Here is a 22860-nt window from a genome sequence, read left to right as displayed (position 1 = left end):
AGTTTGGAGCAGAAGAAATAGAAATAAACCTTGTGTAAATTATCAGCTTTACGCTGTTAAAATGCAATTTCTAGCCATTTTACATGCACATGTTACCAGGCACGATCATATTTAATCAAAATATCTTATATTTAAGATTCATTAAAGTAGATGCAGCCCAGTGTTGCACTCTAGGCATTCTCTGAACCAACTTTATGAGGTGCCATGCTTTTTAATAATTGTTGAAGGAATTACCATGTATGCTGGACAGTTGTTGGGACACAATTTATATTTTAAATTTCAAGCATTTAAGGATTTCAAAAGCTATTTAATGTAATGGGGAAACATTCAGTTAGGTGTGTCCAAACTTTGACTGCTATTGTACACTGTAATGATTATTATTTTCTGTAAGCTGTACATCCATCTATCAGACTATATTAATAAGGAGAATTATTGTCTATATATGAAGGTCTTGTAATTGAAATACTTAAAGTATATTTTACATTTAATAAAAGTTCAAATCAATCAACAGCATTTGTGGCATAATGTTGATTACCACAAAAAATACTTTCGACTTGTCCCTCCTTTTCTTAAAAAATAAAATAAAAAATAGGGGTTAAAGTGAGGCCAGTCCATTAGAAAAGTATAGCCTCAAGAGGTCAACTGTGCGTAAACATGATTTTAGAGTGATAAAATCACGTACTAACCTTTACTATGCAAAGTTATATTTTGCAACTTTATTCCCATCACGACATAATGCTGTAAACCCTAAAACAACCATAGAATTACTATATAAACAACTTTACAGCTAAAATATTACACAAGTATTAACAGACGAATTAATGTAAGTGATTTTATTAAATTATCAGCTTCATATTTCTGCCTTTAAACACTCACAAATTTGATCCTATTCACTTCCACTGTAACTTAGATTTTTGCTTTTTCTTAAAGAATAGAAGTGGCGATTTTTTTTTTTTTTTTGGTAATCAACATTATGTCACAAATGCTGTCAACTGAGCTTAACTTTTTTTTAACCCAGAATATTTCTTTAATATTGTTTTATACTATGTTCTTTTTAAGTATACCCATCATGCAACACACATGAAACACAAACAAAGATGGAACTGTGTAAATGCAGGAAATAATGACATAATAATGAAAAGGAGGAACAAAAACTAGACAACTCTGATCTCTTAACCCTAGTACTGCACAGTAAAGAAATACTGTACTTAAGGTAGCAAAAATGGTTCCAAATCTCCTTCCAGGCAGATGGCCTCTGATGTCTTTAATTCTATCAGGTGAGATTACATCTTTATCACTGCACAATGAAACACCACTAACATAAGTTATGGTACAGTTGCTTTAGCATGCACAGATATAAAGGGCGTTTAGGGTTCACTTTGTTCCCAACCACAGTAGCTGTTAGAAACTCATTTTGAATTCCTTCAAACTAAAGATTTCCCATACACTGACTCTTGTTGTTTTCACAGTATTATTGCTGCATTTTCAATGGAGCATGTAAACAAAAAACTGTTTAAATTATGTTGTTGTTGTCCATATGTGCTGCTGTACTCCCTGAAAATTCGATGACTGAATTCAAACAAAAAAGGCTTTTATGTATCACTATTTTTAACCTGTAACAGATTGTAGTTACTTTATACTGTAATTGGTTACTGGATCTACAGTACTGTAATCACTGTAAATTAATAAACAACATACAAACAACTGCCATAATTCATTTCAAGTAAGGTACAAATATACTGCAAGTCATTGTATGGTTTGCTGTAAACTTATGCAATAAGTCATTTCAAAATGGTACTGCATAAAATACACAAACTAACGAGTTATTTGTTCCCATGCACTAAAATAGTTTTTTTTTCTTAACCATTATATTTTAATTGTTCTCTATTAAAATTATATAAATATCCTTAAAACAAGATAAATTTACTTGAAATAAAAATGCATAAGATAATAAAACTTGTTTTCAGAGAAATGAATGTTTATATATGTGTGTGTGTGTGTGTGTATATATATATATACAGGTGCATCTCAATAAATTAGAATGTTGTGAAAAAGTTCATTTATTTCAGTAATTCAACTCAAATTGTGAAACTCGTGTATTAAATAAATTCAGTGCACACAGACTGAAGTAGTTTAAGTCTTTGGTTCTTTTAATTGTGATGATTTTGGCTCACATTTAACAAAAACCCACCAATTCACTATCTCAAAAAATTGGAATACATCATAAGACCAATAAAAAGAAACATTTTTAGTGAATTGTTGGCCTTCTAGAAAGTATGTTAATTTACTGTATATGTACTCAATACTTGGTAGGGGCTCCTTTTGCTTTAATTACTGCCTCAATTCGGCGTGGCTTGGAGGTGATCAGTTTGTGGCACTGCTGAGGTGGTATGGAAGCCCAGGTTTCTTTGACAGTGGCCTTCAGCTCATCTGCATTTTTTGGTCTCTTGTTTCTCATTTTCCTCTTGACAATACCCCATAGATTCTCTATGGGGTTCAGGTCTGGTGAGTTTGCTGGCCAGTCAAGCACACCAACACCATGGTCATTTAACCAGCTTTTGGTGCTTTTGGCAGTGTGGGCAGGTGCCAAATCCTGCTGGAAAATGAAATCAGCATCTTTAAAAAGCTGGTCAGCAGAAGGAAGCATGAAGTGCTCCAAAATTTCTTGGTAAACAGGTGCAGTGACTTTGGTTTTCAAAAAACACAATGACCCAACACCAGCAGATGACATTGCACCCCAAATCATCACAGACTGTGGAAACTTAACACTGGACTTCAAGCAACTTGTGCTATGAGCTTCTGCACCCTTCCTCCAGACTCTAGGACCTTGGTTTCCAAATGAAATACAAAACTTGCTCTCATCTGAAAAGAGGACTTTGGACCACTGGGCAACAGTCCAGTTCTTCTTCTCCTTAGCCCAGGTAAGACACCTCTGACATTGTCTGTGGTTCAGGAGTGGCTTAACAAGAGGAATACTGTAGCCAAATTCCTTGACATGTCTGTGTGTGGTGGCTCTTGATGCCTTGACCCCAGCCTCAGTCCATTCCTTGTGAAGTTCACCCAAATTCTTGAATCAATTTTGCTTGACAATCATAAGACTGCGGTTCTCTCGGTTGGTTGTGCATCTTTTTCTACCACACTTTTTCCTTCCACTCAACTTTCTGTTAACATGCTTGGATACAGCACTCTGTGAACAGCCAGCTTCTTTGGCAATGAATGTTTGTGGCTTACCCTCCTTGTGAAGGGTGTCAATGATTGTCTTCTGGACAACTGTCAGATCAGCAGTCTTCCCCATTATTGTGTAGCCTAGTGAACCAAACTGAGAGACCATTTTGAAGGCTCAGGAAACCTTTGCAGGTGTTTTGAGTTGATTAGCTGATTGGCATGTCACCATATTCTAATTTTTTGAGATAGTGAATTGGTGGGTTTTTGTTAAATGTGAGCCAAAATCATCACAATTAAAAGAACCAAAGACTTAAACTACTTCAGTCTGTGTGCACTGAATTTATTTAATACACGAGTTTCACAATTTGAGTTGAATTACTGAAATAAATGAACTTTTCCACGACATTCTAATTTATTGAGATGCACCTGTATATATATATATATATATATATATATATATATATATCATTTTTAAGTGTTTAGATTTTTTTTTTATGAAAATAGTTAAATATTAAAATATTACAATTAAAATAGAAAAAATTTCTTTTTTACTATATTTTTTAACTATATGTTAGATTTAGGCCTATGCTTCAAGCTGGTTAAGTTGCATAATGCAGCTTAATTCAAGATATTTTATTATTATATTTATATAATAACAATGATTTAAAAGTTTTTGCAGTGCAGTAAGTTACTGTTGGTTTTACATGCACTTTTTACAGTGTACGTAAATTTCCATTTCAGGTGTTCTTGCTACTGACTGGATAGTGCGTGTCCCTGTGGACCCAGTCTATGCTTCAGTTGGGTCATCAGTAGTTCTGTCCTGCATCTATGACTACCCTGATGGGTCAGACCAGGGAACACCACACAAAGTGCTCTCAGAGATGTGGTGTCTGAATCAAAGCCAATGCATCACTGAAAGATATGTTTACCATAGTGAAGGGATATTCCCAGAGCCCTCGTACCAGGGCCGAGTGCAATACTTTGGGCAGAAAGGCAGCAAGAACTGCTCTCTGAAGATATCTGACCTGAGATCAACAGACAGCAGTGTGTACGTATTCCGATTCATCACTGATCACCTGAAGGCTAAGCTCCCAGGACAGAAAGGAGTGACTCTACTGGTTTTCTGTAAGATATAAACAAGAACAGTGTTGAAATTTATCTCATATTGGCAACAGCACTTAAAGGAATAGTTCGCCCAAAAGTTATTATTCTCTCATTATTTACTCACCCTTATGAAACGTCTGATTTTCCTTTCTTCTGCGTAAAGAAAATATTACAAAGGAGATATGATGTGTTTATATCCATACAATGCAAGTTAATGGGGTCCAAATCTTTCAAGCTCCAAAAAGGACAAAAAGAAGATTATTATACCATTCATTATTAAAGATATTAAAGGTGCAATATGTAACAATTTTCATGTAATATTCGCCTTTTTTTTTTTTTTGGCCAATGTGTGAACGGCTTGTAACACAGCTTAAAAAAATTAGCCCTTCCCGGACTTCCTAGGTTGCCTATTAAAGCCTGTAGACTGATTTTCATGTGAAGGGAGCGGGTCGCTTTTGCCGGGAAAATCCAAAGGATGTGACGTTTATGCGCGCTCCCGAGAGCCTTGCCTCAGTGCTTCCGCTATTCAACAGCGACAACTGTCTGCAACACTAGGTAACGTTATCTTAGAGATGGAATCCAGCAAACGTCCGGCTCCCAGCACAACACCGACTCCTACACAAACTCAGAGTTTATCAAACATTTATCTACTGAATCCCGTCTGGCTAAGATCGTGGTAAAGCGAAAACTAGAGTGAACATCGGCAGGGCATTTGATCCCTGGAGGGACCTTCATTCGGTTTTGGGGATCAAAACCGACCCTGAATTGGCATTCTTCTTATTGGACAGGTAAGCTTACATAACTGCAATGTGAAATATAGTGCCATAAGAACTGATCTGTGTAATTTTAGCTAACTTGATCTTGCCTGCCAACGCTGACGAATTGCAAGCTACCTTGCTTCGTAATTTTCAAATAACTTCAACGATCTTCTCTTTATACTAAAAGTCAGGTATACAGGATAAATTTAAGCAAATACGCTGGTTTCTTGATTGTTGTTCAACATATGGCATACAAAACATATAATAGTGCAACATAACTGCAGTGCAACAGTAAACTGTCTGGTATAGTTCGGTAGTATGTAGCTGTATGTGTGTATCAGTATGCTATGTTAGCTGATAAGTAGTTTTAGATTAGTCTCAAAGTTTGTAGTAAAACAATCGTAACTGTGTAATTTTAATTCTGCTACCTCATCTGTCAGCATGATGACGGTGAATCACGTTCAGTCTCTTTGTACATTACGTCATTTTTTTGGCAACAGGTAGCTGGATGCAGTTCACTTAACGGCCACAGGTGTCATTAATAACAAGGTTTTCTGAATCTTACATACTGCACCTTTAAGAACACATTTTACAATAAGTTTCCATTTGCTAACATTAGTTAACATGAACTAACAATGAATAATACTTTTACAGCAATTATTTATCTTGGTTAACGTTAAGTTCAACCTATACTAAAACATTTTTAAAGTTGATGTTGTGTTTTTTAAGTAAGGAATAATTGACGACGGACCGTTGGATTATTTAAAAATAATGCACACCCAAAGGGGGTAATGCGCAGAGTGACCGTTACACCTCCGGTGTGCATTATTTTTAAACAATTTAAAGGCGCAGTATGTAAGATTCAGAAACCCTTGTTATTAATGACACCTGTGGCCGTTAAGTGAACTGCAGCCAGCTACCTGTTGCTCGCACTCGTGCACACACTCCATAGGGACACGGCATGGACCAAAACAAAGATGCAACGTACAAAGAGACTGAACGTGATTCACCGTCATCATGCTGACAGATGAGGTAGCAGAATTAAAATTACACAGTTACGATTGTTTTACTACAAACTTTGAGACTAATCTAAAACTACTTATCAGCTAACATAGCATACTGATACACACATACAGCTACATACTACCGAACTATACCAGACAGTTTACTGTTGCACTGCAGTTATGTTGTACTATTATATGTTTTGTATGCCATATGTTGAACAACGATCAAGAAACCAGCGTATTTGCTTAAATTTATCCTGTATACCTGACTTTTAGTATAAAGAGAAGATCGTTGAAGTTATTTGAAAATTACGAAGCAAGGTAGCTTGCAATTCGTCAGCGTTGGCAGGCAAGATCAAGTTAGCTAAAATTATACAGATCAGTTCTTATATTTCACATGCTTTGCAGTTATGTAAGCTTACCTGTCCAATAAGAAGAACGCCAATTCAGGGTCGGTTTTGATCCCCAAAACCGAATGAAGGTCCCTCCTGGGATCAAATGCCCTGCCGATGTTCACTCTAGTTTTCGCTCAACCATGATCACGTTCCCACTTAGCCAGATGGGATTCAGTAGATAAATGTTTTTTTGTTTGTTTGTTTTTTTGGCTTACTCTGAGTTTGTGTAGGAGTCGGTGTTGTGCTGGGAGCCGGACGTTTGCTGGATTCCATCTCTAAGATAATGTTACCTAGTGTTGCAGTTTGTTGTCGCTGTTGAATAGCGGAAGCACTGAGGCAAGGCTCTCGGGAGCGAGCATAAACATCACATCCTTTGGATTTTCCCGGCAAAAGCGACCCGCTCCCTTCACATGAAAATCAGTCTACAGGCTTTAATAGGCAACCTAGGAAGTCCGGGAAGGGCTCATTTTTTAAGCTGCATTACAAGCCGTTCACATATTGGCAAAAAAAAGGCGAACATTACATGAAAATTGTTACATATTGCACCTTTAACTAACTTTAACAAATGGAATCTTTTTGTAAAGTCTTACCAGAATTAATTTAACCAGGTTATTCCTCTGCATTCTGAAATAATGAACATTTGTGTTTGTTTGTTTTTATAAAAAGATTGACTAAAACACCCTATAACAATGAAATGTAGTTGTGTTAATTATAAAAATTATATCTGAAATAAAAAAATTATAAATTTTAAAAGTTAACATAAACAAGTGACAATATATGTATGTGACAATAGGCGAAAACAATGGAATTGTCTGTTATTTCTTGTCTATTTTCCATTGGGCAATGTTCTCTGTATGGTGAGAACTGGGTTCCTGTTTTTACATTTAAAGATACTTCCTCAAAGAAACCTGTCTAGCTTTCATGACATCGAAGGATTTGTATTTTAAAAAATCCTCACCAACAGTCACCAGTCAACATGATATTATTCAGCACAAATAAATCAATTTGTCAGTCACACATTTTGACTGTTAAATCATTTTGTGAACTGACATTAATTTTTTACCATGTCATTGTTAGATGTAGACAGGAAGTCATGTGATTGTGGCTGTTATGGCAGTAAGCAGTTGTAATGCTTGTGGTCTTTCTAAATTATACAGTATATACATTTATATGTGCAAAACCAATATCTGGAAGACTTACATTTTCTTATATCCCTTGCAGCGAGAAGTACTGCTTCAACCACTATTGGCATTGTGTTTGGAGTCATTCTCATCTTCATAATAACAGGCATTGTGATTTACACTATATGCAAGGCACGGTAAGCAAAGCACTTGGTTTGATAAGTGTGTTGTTTTGTTATTTCTGGTCCTAGAAACTCATGGAAAATGGCTTTGTTTTTCAGGAGACAGAGGTCCAGATCACTTTAAACAAAAAAACTCATCACCAATAAGCATCTTATTACCACAGAGGATGAGGAAATAGATTGGAGATAAGATATGCTGGTGAGAGTGAACTGAAACTGGGATCAAAACAATGTTTCTGTAGCTTGGGTCATCGGTTTCGATTCTCAGGGAACATATATGCTGATAAAATATATAGCTTGAATGCACTGTAAGTTGCCAAATGTGTGAATGCAAATTGATGGTTTGGCCTTTCCTGTTTGTTTGCTCCATTTATCATAGTTTTATGTCATTTATTTATCTATTTATGTGATCTTGTGCACATCACCCAGTATTCAATTCCATTCTGATTTATTTTCACCTTTTGCAGTCTATATGTTGTATATGTATACCTATCTTGTATAAAGTATCTTGTATTTTAAATGTCACTGCAGCTATACTGCATATCAGAGTGACCACATTGCCTTCTGGCACTATACTAGGGGGACTGATTGGACACCACAAGTTTTTGTACAAAACCTGATGATCCATGTTATCCATGTTGGTTTGAGAATGTTCCAAAGAGCATCTTGTGTGCTTCAACGGAATCAAGGAAATTTCCAATGTGGTCTCAAACTTTTGGACCCCTCTGTATACTATATGTACTGTGCTTATTGTTCAATTAAATATGTTGTTGAAGTATGCAGGAAGATTGTTCTGCTTTCTCTGTCTTGTTGTTTGGGGTTTGATAAGTATAATTTGCAGGTTTAAGATAAAGCCTATCTAGGGACCTCAGATACAAATTAGCATGTGCTTTGTACTGTCCCTATAAAATAAATAAATAAATAAAAACTTATTAGAAGTCATGTTCTGGATCAAACACTTTATGTATTTTAAATCATAAAAAGTGATTTCTTATCCAATCCACCATAAATTATCCTAAAAATCCTAAGCATCATTAAAAACAGACTCTTTGTTGACATTGGATAAGAAATTTATTTGAGAGTTCTGAATACATAATACATAATACATAATTTGGAATTTTAAAGTGGGATATTCTTTTTACATGGTATCTGTAAAATCATATATCTTTTTGGAGCAACTGGATTTTTAAAAGAACAAACTGCAGCTGGACATAATGAAAAATAACATTCAAAGAACTTCTACCTGTACCACCTATTCTCAGATCTTGCTGAGGTACAACCTATATCATTTCAGTGGTCCATAAATGTACTTATGAAGCAAAATTGCATGATATATTAAGACTTGTTTTCAGTGAAAGGTATCCTGAATTAAGTTTATTTTTCTTACCAAATTGTTAAACTGTTTTGTCTTGTTTTAAGCATAAATGTCATAAAATTTAGTAAGAATTCTGTTTAAACCAAACAGCAATTTTCCAATGTGATATGAAAAATAAACTTAATTCAAGATATACTGTATTCAGTCTCATTATCTTGCACCATTTTTCTTCTCAAGTAAGTTTATTTTGTTTTAGACATTATTTTAAGACATTATCTCAATAAATAATTATTTTTACTATGATCAGTGGAAACATGGGTAAATGCCAAAATCCACGCCCTTGTGTAGACCTCTTCAAATTCCAGATTTTGCGGTCCCCTCTCTTGGCTGCTTGGTGAAAACAACATCAGGGCTGTCTTTGAGTTTCTTTTCACCATCTGGAGGTATGTTTGTGACCTTCACCTGATCCAGACTGTAAATGAAGAGGAAAAACACACACTCAAAAAAAAATATTTTAGCTTATTTTTAAGATTTATCCATTTTAATTTCAGATCAAAATTCCATCAAATTGAATTTTATAATGTTTAACAAAATTAAATTAATAAAACTATATATATATATATATATATATATATATATATACTGGTGGTCAGTAATGCTCAGATTTAGCTGTTTCAGAAGGAAATTGGTACTTTAATTCACCAAAGTGGCATTCAAATGATCACAAAGTATAGTCAGGACATTACTGATGTAAAAAACAGCACTATCACTATTTAAGAAAATCATTTTTGATCAAATCTAGACAGGCCCCATGTCCAGCAGCCATCACTCCAACACCTTATCCTTGAGTAATCATGCTAAATTGCTAATTTGGTACTAGAAAATCACTTGTCATTATATCAAACACATCTGAAAGCTATTTAGTTCGTTAAATGAAGCTTAACATTGTGTTTGTGTTTGTTTTTGTTTCCACAGTATACAATAGACTGGCATGTCTTAAGGTCAATATTAGGCCAAAAATGGCAAAAAAGAAACAGCTTTCTCTAGAAACCCGTCAGTCAATCATTGTTTTGAGGCTATACAGTACTTGAAATTGCCAAAGAAACTGAAGACAACTGGCTCTAACAAGGACAGAAAGAGATGTGGAAGGCCCAGATGTACAACTAAACAAGAGGATAAGTACATCAGAGCCTCTAGTTTGAGAAATAGACACCTCACATGTCCTCAGCTGACAGCTTCATTGAATTCTACCCGCTCAACACCAGTTTCATGTACAACAGTAAAGAGAAGACTCAGGGGTGCAGGCCTTATGGGAAGTATTGCAAAGAAAAAGCCACTTTTGAAACAGAAAAACAAAAAGAAAAGGATAGAGTGGGCAAAGAAACACAGACATTGGACAACAGTTAATTGGAAAAGAGTGTTATGGATCTTAACCCCATTGAGCTTTTGTGGGATCAGTTAGACTGTAAGGTGCGTGAAAAGTGCCCGACAAGACAGCCGCATCTATGGCAAGTGCTACAGGAAGCGTGGGGTGAAATGTCACCTGAGTATCTGGACAAACTGACAGCTAGAATGCCAAATATCTGCAAAGCTGTCATTGCTGCACGTGAAGGATTTTTTGATGAGAACTCTTTGAAGTAGTTTTAATAGTAATTTTTCACATTAAATAAAAGTACCTATTTCTTTCCATAAGAGCAAAATCTGTACATTATTCCAAACTTTTGTTCACCAGTGTGTATATATATATATATATAGTTTTATTTTATGAAAGATTACTGAATTAAATTTGATGGAATTTTGTTATGAAATTGAAATGCATAAATCTTAAAATATAATTTTTTTCAATTGCAACATCTCTTGCCTTGATATGACTGGGAACAGCAACAAACCAGCACAATACTGTATAGACTTTGTAACTGTGTTTAACCTGGGCATGTGTGAATAATGCACCGTAATGTAGTTGATTTTTCCCGGTTCTTCAGCACTCTGAGGGACTTCTTTCAGGGGTACGATGGAAGGGTGGGAACTTTCATACATCTCCTCTGGGTCCTCCTAGACCAGACACAAGATAAAAGCATTGTGACATGCAAGTATGTGCCACATTCTCCTCTTTCATTTCCTGTCCACATATGGCTCTGTACCAATATTTTGGAGACAGTATTTGACCATATAAAACACATGTGTCCCATCCATCTTTGAATTGGGACAAGGCCCTCTGCAGTGACTGAAATTACTGGAGGAGGATCTGAAATTATAAATCTTACCAGGATGTCTGACATTTTTTTGCTCTTGAGGAGAAAAGTCTCTGAAGTTGATTCCCTGAATAGAGTATCGCTCGCTGGTAAATCAACTATTGGTGAACACTGTTTTTTATGAGAAAATCATAATTTAATGAATATATTTAAGGTTAGATATTATAATGACAGAATAAAATATAGAACACAAACTGACTGAGTCAGTGACCTGTTTTTCTTCCTCAAGATTTTCAGTGTCCACACGATGCATGTTTTTACTGTGAAATAAATGTGAAATGGTTTGTGTAAAATCAAAGAGAATATAAAACGTTTATTATTACAGGTAGCATAAAAGCCTGAGCGATCATACGATCACCTGATCATGACGACCACAGTTAAGGAGATCAGTCCGACAGACACACCCACTGCAGATGCCAGTGCAATCACCTTTAGTCGCCCTGGACATAGAAACCACAGCAGCTCTTCAGTCATGGGCATACAGTAATATAATTGATCTATTAAAAACTTTACACCATTTTGGTATGAATCTGGTCCATTTTCTATGATTCAATAATAGTGGATGTTTTGTGTCAGGGAGGAGGGCCAGTCAAGCCAGTTCTCACCACCTCCTTTCTATTGAACGTTATTACACTGGTGCCGAAACCCGGGAAGGAGGAGGGATGCATCTTAGTAGAGTCCTCACCACTACCATCCACCCCAACAGAGCAGCCGTGGCCATCCGCCGGGGGACGGAAGAGCCTGGCCGCCTGAGAGCGGAGGAATGGCCGCCGACCGCGAGGGGAGGAGGGGCTTTTAAGTAAGTTTTATTTTTCTCTCTCTCTCCCGCTGTCACTCCATGCTGGCCATTCCCTTTTCCCATTTCCCTGTACCCATTCCCATTTTTTTCTTGTCACCCTCCCAGGTCCAAAGAGGCGGGGATGGGGATGGGCACCCCATGTACATCATGCCGGGGGCTCCCCGGCCTGAAGAAAAGAAGGGAGGAGTGTGGCAGGGAGGAGGGCGGGGCCAAGTCGTGATGCTGCACACCCAGCCCCTAATCAGTCTAATCAATCCCTCGAGAGGGATAAAGGCATCCAGAGGTGGCAGTTAGAGAAAGAGAGGGTTATGGGCAGCTGCCCTGCATGTGTTTATGTTTGTGTCTTTTTGTTTTATTAAAAGATTATTTATATTGTCAAGCCGGTTCTCGCCTCCTTCTTTTCCATTGAACTTTGTTACAGTTTTCACCATGGATTGTGATATTCTGATGTGTATTTCATGTTTTGGAGAAGTTGGAGGGTTTTTAGAACCACTTTTAGTTTTTTATTCAACAGCCTATTTGGACCGAATACATTCTTGCGTTAAAAAAACTATACGCAGTGCAACAAATATTAAAGAACGCAGGTATCTCGAGATGCGTTTTTAAAAGTTGAAGTTCTTTTTAAATTACATGCTGTCTAAAAAATGTGGTGCCTATGTGCGAGACGCTGAAAAACAGTGAGACGTGGCACAATAGTAAAAGGAACTATTGAAAAACAGCACATATGGATGTGTAAACTTGTTTGGTGTGAATTGCCCCTTAGACTGCTATCACAGTTGGGCATTTATCTGGATTTTATTATGACTTCAAACGTGACTCATCCAATAAGACTTTAGAGCTGGAATGATTGACATATCAGATGTTACGGTAACACTTTATTTTACAGTGTCCTTGTAATGACTATAGTAATAACAGTAAATTATGCATAATTACATGCAACTAACCCTAAACCAAACCAAACCCAAACCCTAATCCTATTGTAAGTACATGTTGTTAAGTAAGATTACTCAGTACTTACGTGTGTAATTACACTGTAACAAGGACGTAAAAATAAAGTGTAACCGATGTTACATTTAAAAAACAGAGAATTGTTTTTTAATAAAGCATAATAATGTTCTGTTTTGACTTTTTTTAGGAAAAGCGATGTTTTTAAAGGTTTGAACCTAAAAGTGAAATCTGCAGTAATCGTTTTCAGCAAATTTTGTTCAGAACAAACACAATCTTGCGCTTAAAAAATTCACGGATATATTTAGCATGTTAATGTGAGTATGACATATTGATAGGAAATTGGTCTTGGCGGACTAGATATGGACATGCTGCTGCTGCAGTACAATTAGAAAAAGACATGCTGCATCAAGCATGTATGATATGCTGCTGCACTATTAGACATAAATATAATCCCCATTTATCAGATATAGACACTTGGAGCTTGGGGAGGAGGGTTTCAGAGAAAACTCTCACAGCGTGAAACAGTGAAACCAGAGAGTACGGAAGTTAATTGGCTACCCGATTACATGTCAGAGGACCTCTAATATTACACCATGTGAGCTGACTGGCTTGACATATCACATGTGAGCTAGCTGACTGTCTAACAGATAACAAGTTCAAAGAACTTATCAGCTTGTGCCATTCAGAGTTTCACGCCTGAAATTAGTCATTTAGGTACAGCGCAATGATTATAAAAGAAAGTAGGTGTCTTGAGCTGCATTTTTAAAAGTTAAAGCTGTTTTTAACGTGACACGCCATCTATAAAACATGGCACTCCTGCGAGAGACGGTGAAAAAACTGTGATATGTGGTGCAGCGTTCAAAGACATCCATCTAGCTTATGTTTACATATAAAAACAATTGAAAAACAGCGCAGACGGACGCAAAAAGGCACTGGGTGTGAACGGCCCCTTAGGTTTTTATGGTTGGCAAGCAATTTAAGAACTTGCAGAATAAATGAAGAATGTGGATTTGTCTGGATTTTACAACAGCTATTCATTTATTAAACCAAAATATATTAGATGTTCCAATAAAAAAACAGATTATTTTATTTTAATATAGTTTTACACTGACAATCAACAAAATGTAAAAGATTAGTTTTGATATTTATTTATACTATGCACATAATTTTTGCAACAGATTAGGGCCCCTAAGTAGTCAAAGGCCCCCAAGCACATTGGTTACTTGGATTGGTTACAAACAAACAAACAAACAAACAATGAAATATACTGTTGAACACATTGTGTAATGTACTAACCTCGAACTTTCACTGTCAGGACAGGGGAGCTGTGTGCTCCGATGCGGTTGCGGGCCTCGCAGTAGTACTGGCCGCTGGCTCCAGGGCTGACCTCAGCAATGGTGTAGCTGGGACCTGATCGAGTTTCCCAGGCATCAGCTGAATTGATCCGATGCCAGGTGTAGTTCTCCACCGCCGGGTTGGCCTGACTGCTGCAGGTCAGCGTCAGTGAGCTGCCCGCTTCGATCACTGTGGAGGGACGAGCCAGCACAGAAGTGTTTTTGGGGGCATCTGAGAGACAGGAGAGAGAGGTTAGAAAAAACTAATTAGTTTTGCATAAGGCATCTTCTGAAATCTGTATATATATATATATATATATATATATATATATATATATATATATATAAATAGATGTATACACACACACGTATACATCTAGACCGAAAGTTTTAGGATTTAAAAAAATAAAAAAATAAACGTTATGTCTTAAACTGAAGAAGAAATATTGAATATTCTGCACAAATCAAGTAAGCAAATTTGGGACATTGATCATGTTAACTCCAAGGTTTTCCTTGACGGATGGAACCCTGAAAGTATAGGTATAAACTTACAAAGCACTGTAAATGTAACAGTGGGTGATGTTCCCATGCCAAAAGTGTTCCATGCAGTGCAGTAGTACTGTCCAGCATGATGGGAACGCACACTGGGGAAGGTGAGATTCTGCACAGAGCCTTTGGTCCAGGGCTGACCGCCGTTCACTTTATACCAGGTGTATTTCTGCACAGGAGGGTTTCCGTTGCTGCTGCAGGTCAGATTGACGGCAAACCCTTCCATGATATCTCCTTTAGGACTGACCATGATTCTGGTGTTCTTTGGGGAGTCTAGAAACGCACACAATTACATATTACTTAACAGAAAAGCACATAATAAGGCCCAAAAATTGCTGTTGTTTAGAAATATTAGTAACTCTTTACAATAAGGTTCCATTGGATAACATTAGTTAATAAATTGGTGTGACGAGGAGGAGGGCATGGCCGGGCCATGAGGATTACCCCAATCAGCGTGAGAGGGATAAAGAGGAGCCAGAGACACCAGTTCGAGAGAGAGAGAGTTGCACATATTGTGTGCATGCTATGTCTAAGTGAATTACATGTAATTAAAGTCTATGTGAACAGTCCACCTTGTCTCCGCTTCCTCCTTGGTAGGGAATGCAGTGACATCTGCCACAATTAGGTATAATAAACTAACAATGAACAATATATTTTTTACAACATTTATTACTCTTTGTTAATGTTAGTTAATAAAATACACTGCCTGGCCAAAAAAGAGTTGCATACTCTTATATTTCATTGGACCGCCTTTAATTTGATTACGACACGCATTCGTCGTGGTGTTGTTTCGACAACCTTATGCAACGTCACAACATTTATTTCTGTCCAGAGTTGCATTTATTTTTGGCTGAGATTTTGTATTGATGACTGGAGAGTCGAATCACTTAGTTAAGTCTTCTCCAGCACATCCCAAAGACTTTCAGTGGGGTTAAGGTCAGGACTCTGTGGTGGCCAATTCATGTGTGAAAATTATTCCTCAGTCATGCTCCCTGAACCACTCTTTCACAATTTGAGCCTGATGAATCTTGGCATTGTTGGCCTGGAATATGCCCGTGCCATCAGGGAAGAAAAAAATCCATTGATTTCAGTACATTCAGGTTGTCAGCTGACTTCATTTTATTGCCGCATAACATTGCTGAGCCTAGACCTGACCAACTGAAGCAACCCCAGATCATAACACTGCCTCCAGAGGCTTGTACAGTGGGCACTATGCATGACGGGTGCATCGCTTCATGTGCTTCCCTTCTTACCCTGACGCATCCATCGCTTTGGAATAGGGTAAATCTGGACTCATCAGACCACATGACCTTTTTCCATTGCTGCACAGTCCAATCTTTATGCTCCCTAGCAAACTTAAGTTGTTTTTTGTTTTTTTTCAATTAGCCTCACTAACAAGTGGCTTTCTTGTGGCCACACAGCTGTTTAGTCCCAATCCTGTAAGTTCTCGTCACATTATGCTTGTGGAAATTCTCTTATTTTCACAATTAAACACAGCCGTGAGTTCTACTGACGATTTTTTACGATGTGACTTCAAGCGTTTTAGTGATCTCTGATCACAATCATTCAAGATTTTGACCACATTTCTTCCGCAAAGTTGACAGTTCACCACTATCCTTCCAGGTTTTAATAATGTGTTGGACAGTTCTTTACCCAATTCCAGCGATTTCAGCAATCTCCTTAGTTGTTTTATTTGCTTGATGCAGGCCAATAATTTACCCCTTCTGAAACACAGTAAAAAAATGTCCATGACCATGGGATTCGTCTTCTGAAATGGTTGCTTAAACATGAGAAGCTACACACTGCATCAGTTAGGGTTAAAAGAATTGTTGCCAGCTGAAACATATTAATCACTGCAATAATGATCCAGTCATAGCTCTTAAGTATCTTCTTATTTAAATCCAAATGGTGACTTTTTTTTTTGTTTGTTTTTTTGGCCAGGCAGCGTCTAATTGTTTATTATAGTTCATGTTAGTTCATAGTGCATTACTAATTTTAACATGTACAACTTTTGATTTTAAAAATTTATTACTATATGTTGAAATTAACACTTACCAAGATTAATTAATGCTGTCAAATATTGTCCATTGTTAGTTCATGTTAACTAACATTGTTAACTAATGTTAACAAATGGAACCTTATTGTAAAATGTTACCGAAATATTTATTACAATTGTACAATTATTGCTTCAGTCTAACAAACTTCTTTGAGGAATGAAGAGCATTGTTAGACCATAACGTGTGACCAGTTATGTGCTGAAAGTTATGGGTTTGTTCAAATCCAAACAAGTGGAAAGTTATAGTTTCATGAAATCCATGCAATTACTTCTTTCATTGCAAAGTATTCATTGCAGATGTGGTTCCCTAATATTTTCTATTTGTACACATGATTTGAACTTTGATATAGTGAAGGTTGGCAGACAATGTGTGACAATCTGACATAACGAAATTAAAGTTATTACACAAGAACCTGTAACTGAAAGAAACTCTCACTCAAAAAGACAAACTCAGCAAAAAAATCTAATTAGAGAAAGGGAAAAGTTCATATGTCTGGTGTCTTTCTACACCAGAAAAAAAGAGACATTTCTTAAAGGGAAAGTTCACCCCAAGTTTACTCACCCTCTTGCCATCCCAGATGTGTATGACTTTTTTTCTTCTGCTGAACACAAAGATTTTTAGAAGAATATCTCAGCTCTGTAGGTCCTCACAGTGCAAGTGAATGGTGGCAAGAACTTTGAAGGTCCAAATAGCACATAAAGACAGCAGAAAAGTAATCCATTCAACTCCAGTGGTTTAATATGTCTTCAGAAGCAATATGATAGGTGGGTGAGAAACAGATCAATATTTAAGTCCTTTTTAACTATAAATCACCTCCCTGCCCAGTTGGTTGCGACATGCACAAAGAATGTGAATCGCCTAAAACAAAAGAAGACGAATGTGAAAGTGTAGACTTATAGTAAAAAAGGATTTCAATTTGTATCTATTTCTCATCCACAACTATCATATCGATTATGAAGACATGTATTTAACAACTGGAGTCGTTTATTTTATGATGAATTTATATGCTTTTTGGAACTTCAAATTTTTGGCTTCCATTCACTTGCATTATATGAACCTACAGAGCTGAGATATAAATCTTTGTGTTCAGTAGAAGAAAGAAAGTCACACACATCTGGGATGACATGAGGGTGAGTAAAGGGATAGTTCACCCAAAAATAACAATTCTCTAATTTAAACTATCCCTTCAAATAAGCTGTCATTTTGACCTACTCTATGATTCACTGAAAAAAAATATAAAAAAAAAAGCTGTAATATGGACCCTTTTCACAGACTTTAAAGACACGTTTCCACCTTATTTAGCAGCGTAAATCTAGCACACATTTTTAAATTATTAAGTGTCAATGTATAACACTATATTTTGTATTATATTGCCCTGAAATTAGTAAAAAAAAAAAAAAAAAAAAATAGTTACCACTGTGGCGAAAGGTTTCAACTGCTAAGGGAATGACAATATATTAGGCATCTTCCTCTGCCCTGACTGCCCTAATCCTTTTTTGGACAGTCATTGAAACATAATAGTGGATTTTTTCTTTTGGGGTTGGTGCAAATGGGAATGCAGAAATAATATTTGCTGTGGTCTCCTATTTATCACTATAGAAGTTTCCCCTGCAATAGTTTACATCCACATTGCAAACCTGCAAATCTGAAAAGGGTCTGTTTATAAAAGCATGTTAATAAGATCAGTTATGCAAAGAGACCAGTTAATAATTCATTTTTGTGATAGACCAGTACATTGGTCATGGCAATTACTTTGTCCATTTTTAGATTATGGACATCAGGCGATAACTGTGATCACTTGACCGATTAAAAGAACTGGTCGTTCCCCCTTGAGCGAGTTACTAAATCCACTGACAACCTTGTTAATAGATTTTCAATACATTTTCTGTTTTAAAAAATTGTGTAGAATAAGTATTCATTCCAATTAAACAATTTTGTGTACACCTTATTTGCTGTCATTGAATTGTATTATATATATCAGCATGATGTCAGCCATCGGCCATCTTGCTATATAGATAATGGTATCTGCATCGGCCATTAAAAATCCTCATATAGATCTACAACTAATTTGTTTTTTATGTCTACATGAAAATATCTGCAGATAAACAATGCAATAATGTATGAAAGAACTATAGGGTTTGTCTTACATGTGACATTTACTAAAAGCGGTCTGGACCGGTCTGTGCCGAGTGTGTTGCGGGCAACACAGAAGTACTCTCCATGGTCCCTGTAGTCCAAACTCCACAGTCTCAGCTCAGGTTTAAAGCTGTCTGGCAAGCTGCCACTCTCTCCCTCCTTAAACCAGGCAAAACTCTCTGCTGGCGGAGCTCCATCACTGCTGCAGGTCAAAGTCACTGAGTTGCCCTCCGTGAGTGCCTCTTGAGGGGTCATCTGCACCGTGGTGTAGCGAGGAGCATCTAAGACAGACAGAGAGAGAGAGAGAGAGAGAGAGAGAGAGCGAGAGAGAGATATCAAATGCAAGTGCTACAAGGGAGGGCATATTTGAATTGCACATCCTCTACTTTGACGTTACGTAAGTAATGAAGAGCTGAACTTTATTACTGTGTTAATTATTAGCATCAGAATTATTTTATACTCACAGCCAAGAGCCAGGGTGACTCCCGGTGACTGCACATTTTGAGGTGGTATTGGGCGGCAGGTGTAGGTACCTGCATGCTGGCTGTCAAAGTTATAGATGGCTGACAGCTTGCTGGACTGCCCTAAGTTGAGTCCATTCCGATAGAGGGCAAAGTTCCTGCCAGGTGAGGCACAGCCTCGTGCCACACAGCTTAGGAACACCGTCTCCCCGGCAGCAAACATGTTTCCGATTCTCGCTGGATGCACATGTACCTGAAGCTCTGAAACCAGAACAAGATTTAAAAGCGTAGTTCACCACAAATAAAAATCATAAACTACATTTGGTACACGCCACATCCTGAACAACATTTGGGTGAAAAAGATGCAGAATGTTTCGTGTTCAATACAAACACGTATTTGTGTTAAGATCAGTCGACAGCATTTGTGGCATACAAGCATGTTGCTTACCACAAAAAGTAATTTAGATGCAAAAATTGTTGTGACAGTAGGCACTTACAATGGAAGTGAATGGAGCCTGTCCATAAACGTAAAAATACACACTGTGTCAAAAGTACAGCCAAAAGAAATAAACGTTATATGTGTTGCCATGATTTTAGTGCGATAAAATCATAGATTTACTGACGTTACGGCATTTACCAGATTACAAGGTTTATCGGCCTTATATCGTCATGACAAAAATCTAATATTGGATATAACTTTACACAGATATGGTTAGTAAGTAATTTGATCATATTAATATCATGTTATCATGAATAATGTTTACATCTTGTGGCTATACTTTTGGAACAGTGTATATTTTAATGTTTATGACTGGCCCCGTTTGCTTTCATAGTAAGTGCCTAACTGTAACCATAATCTTTAAAAAACAAATCAAGGGATAGTCTAAATAATTTTTTGTGGTAATCACTATTACGCCACAAATGCTGTCGATTGAGTTTAACTTGTATTGAACCCGGAATATTCCTTTCATTAAATTAAAATGTTCGTGCAGAATTGTTTGAGCAAAATAGTGTCTAATTTGCAGTATGTGCCACTCGCAGCACCAATGCAATTGCAAAAATAACTAGATTTGAACATTTTCAGAGGAATAAGTGAGTGGTCACTGCCAGTGTAAAATTTGCTGCCACGTTATATCATTGCTATGCAGTGGTTGCTTACTGGCCCAAGTGAAAAGAGATGACCCCCAAGTTTATTTGATACTCTGGTGCCTATATGGCCGGATTCTCCTTCAATGTAGCCTACTAATAGTTTTGATTCCAACCCACCCCAAACACACCCCATACTGTAGGTTGAGCCAAAAATCGAAAATCGATTGTTCAAACATAACAATGTTAAAAGTTGCACAGATCCACAATGTTTACAATTTTCAGTAAGTCAATCTGCGAATGGCTTACTTATAGTTGTCTCTGCACAATAAACCGGTTATTAAAGTATTTTAACATTCAAAACATAACACACATTGAAGTGTGAACTCACCTGTGACTGAAAGACTGATTGAATCAGGAGAGGTCCATCTGCCCTGCGGGTGATCGGTCTCGAATCTGAAATGGTACATTCCTGCATCACTCAGCTTCACGTTGGTAATCTGCACACTGCATCTTTTGTGGCCCCCCATGTATTTCACCCTATCCCTGTACGAGGGGCTCAGAAGGTTCCCATCAGCATGGTAAGCAATATCCCGTCTGCCCTCAGTGGAGATGTGGAACCACATCACCCGTGTCGCGCTGTAGGGTGAGGGGTAATCATAGCGACATGGCAGTGTTACTGTAGTCCCGGCCCAAACGCAGATATCTGTCCTGGAGAAATAGATGAGCCATTTACTGGCCACTACCCCTATAAAGCAACAGAAGAGTAATAAGAGAGGACCGTATTGACCTCACTAAGGTGTATGCTGTTGACACCAGTGATAAAAACACAGGAAAAAATAAAGATCAATACAATATAAATAACCTGTGCACCAAGGGCATTCATGTAACTTAAGAGTACAGAGTAGACTCAGAGTATCTGCAATCACATTTGTCTGTCTATCTATCTATCTGTCTGTCTGTCTCTCTGTCTGTCTCACATTTTCCAAGATTTCAAGTCTGTGATTACAAATCAGAGATTTCAGAACGAACTCAAACATTTCTCATCACATTTTTCCAAATTGATTTAATAGCCCAGTTTATATCAAACACAACATACCTGTCCAAGATTATTACCTGACAGAAGTGTAGAATAAATGAAGGTCACAATTACATGTATCCACATCTCAGATTTTGAGCCCTATGTCGTTTGTGTGTTAAAGCAGAAAAGATCATAAGTAACATTTAGGATATCAAGAAAGCAGAAATTTCCATGAATGAGAAGCAGCTTGCGAACAGATGAACAGTACCTGCTTCTGATGCTCTTTATCCGTTCAGCAAACACCCAAAGAGTGGACACATGGACACACACATTTGATGAAGAAAGAGCAGACTGGCATCAGACAGAGTAAAGACACACAGATTAGGATGTTGAGCCGGAGAAAGCAGAAGTTGGTGAAGGGTAGAGGTGATAGACTGGCCATCTCTCTATCTCACCCTCTCTGTCTCCAGTGAAACTCTACTCCACCTTTAGCAAGGTGCACAGAGCAATAACCACAAGTTGCTGACACCCACATCTCTTCTGTTCACAACACGCATAGGTGATAGGAGCCAGCAGTAACACAGCTGTGGTTTATTTTATTTACATGTATATTTACATTTTATTTACACAGATTGGATTCGACTTTGTCATTGTGCAAGTACAGAGTCAATAAATTACAGCTAGCATCTTAACAGAAGTGCAAATAGCAATGTATATTTTTTAAATAGTACTGTTGCAAGTGAAATGGTATGACTTATAGATTGTAAGTAACCAGTTAAGTGCAAATATAAACGTAGAATATACAGTGAGTTTAAGAACAGCTAAATGGCAACATTGATACAGGAAAAACAAAAGTGGTATAATAAATGGTATGCAAATCGAGAAGGCACAGTACAGAATACAAGTGAAAACTAGGTATGAAAGGCAGTGATCATTAATTTTTGTTACTAAATGTCTAAACCAAAGAAAATGTTATGCAGGAGAAGGTCCTCTGATTTTTTCCAGAAATATGTTAATTATTATTATTATTCAATGCCACAAAATCAAATAAAAAGGTATTTGTACTGTACATAGTCACATTTGTAACATCACTCACATTGCCAGAGAACATAATTCTACATAAATTACAATACTTTTATGACATTACATGTTTTCAGTACTTTAGTTTTTCTT

At 37.1% G+C, this 22860-nt stretch overlaps 2 protein-coding genes across 7 annotated transcripts; one reads left to right on the top strand and one right to left on the bottom strand.

Annotated features, from left to right (window-relative positions):
- The first annotated feature begins 1127 nt into the window (after window positions 1–1127).
- Window positions 1128–8661, top strand: LOC127453689 (uncharacterized). 2 transcript variants are annotated; one of them, XM_051720275.1, is made up of 4 exons: window positions 1128–1277; window positions 3907–4213; window positions 7648–7744; window positions 7829–8661. In XM_051720275.1, the coding sequence occupies exons 1-4, from the start codon at window positions 1223–1225 to the stop codon at window positions 7874–7876; spliced, it is 507 nt and encodes a 168-aa protein (XP_051576235.1). In that variant the 5' UTR covers window positions 1128–1222; the 3' UTR covers window positions 7877–8661. The 2 variants fall into 2 exon arrangements, with proteins under 2 accessions (XP_051576235.1, XP_051576234.1); XM_051720274.1 differs by having other exon boundaries at window positions 3907–4290.
- A 142-nt stretch (window positions 8662–8803) lies between these two features.
- LOC127453685 (B-cell receptor CD22-like) lies at window positions 8804–22024 on the bottom strand. 5 transcript variants are annotated; one of them, XM_051720266.1, is made up of 12 exons: window positions 21956–22024; window positions 21783–21846; window positions 21058–21414; window positions 19584–19841; window positions 19131–19400; window positions 14930–15199; window positions 14340–14609; window positions 11655–11736; window positions 11508–11556; window positions 11309–11407; window positions 10972–11096; window positions 8804–9516 (listed from the first exon to the last, which is right to left on the bottom strand). In XM_051720266.1, exons 2-12 carry the CDS (start codon window positions 21829–21831, stop codon window positions 9399–9401), a joined length of 1947 nt encoding a protein of 648 aa, XP_051576226.1. In that variant the 5' UTR covers window positions 21832–21846; window positions 21956–22024; the 3' UTR covers window positions 8804–9398. The 5 variants fall into 5 exon arrangements, 2 of the variants coding, with proteins under 2 accessions (XP_051576226.1, XP_051576227.1); XM_051720267.1 differs by having other exon boundaries at window positions 10995–11096; XR_007899443.1 differs by having other exon boundaries at window positions 10972–11407.
- Between the last annotated feature and the right edge of the window lie 836 nt (window positions 22025–22860).

The sequence above is a fragment of the Myxocyprinus asiaticus genome, chromosome 16 (assembly GCF_019703515.2).
Source record: "Myxocyprinus asiaticus isolate MX2 ecotype Aquarium Trade chromosome 16, UBuf_Myxa_2, whole genome shotgun sequence".
Classification (NCBI taxonomy): domain Eukaryota; kingdom Metazoa; phylum Chordata; class Actinopteri; order Cypriniformes; family Catostomidae; genus Myxocyprinus; species Myxocyprinus asiaticus.
The sequence above is the reverse complement of the archived record's forward strand: the minus strand, read 5'-3'. Positions and strand labels throughout refer to the sequence as shown.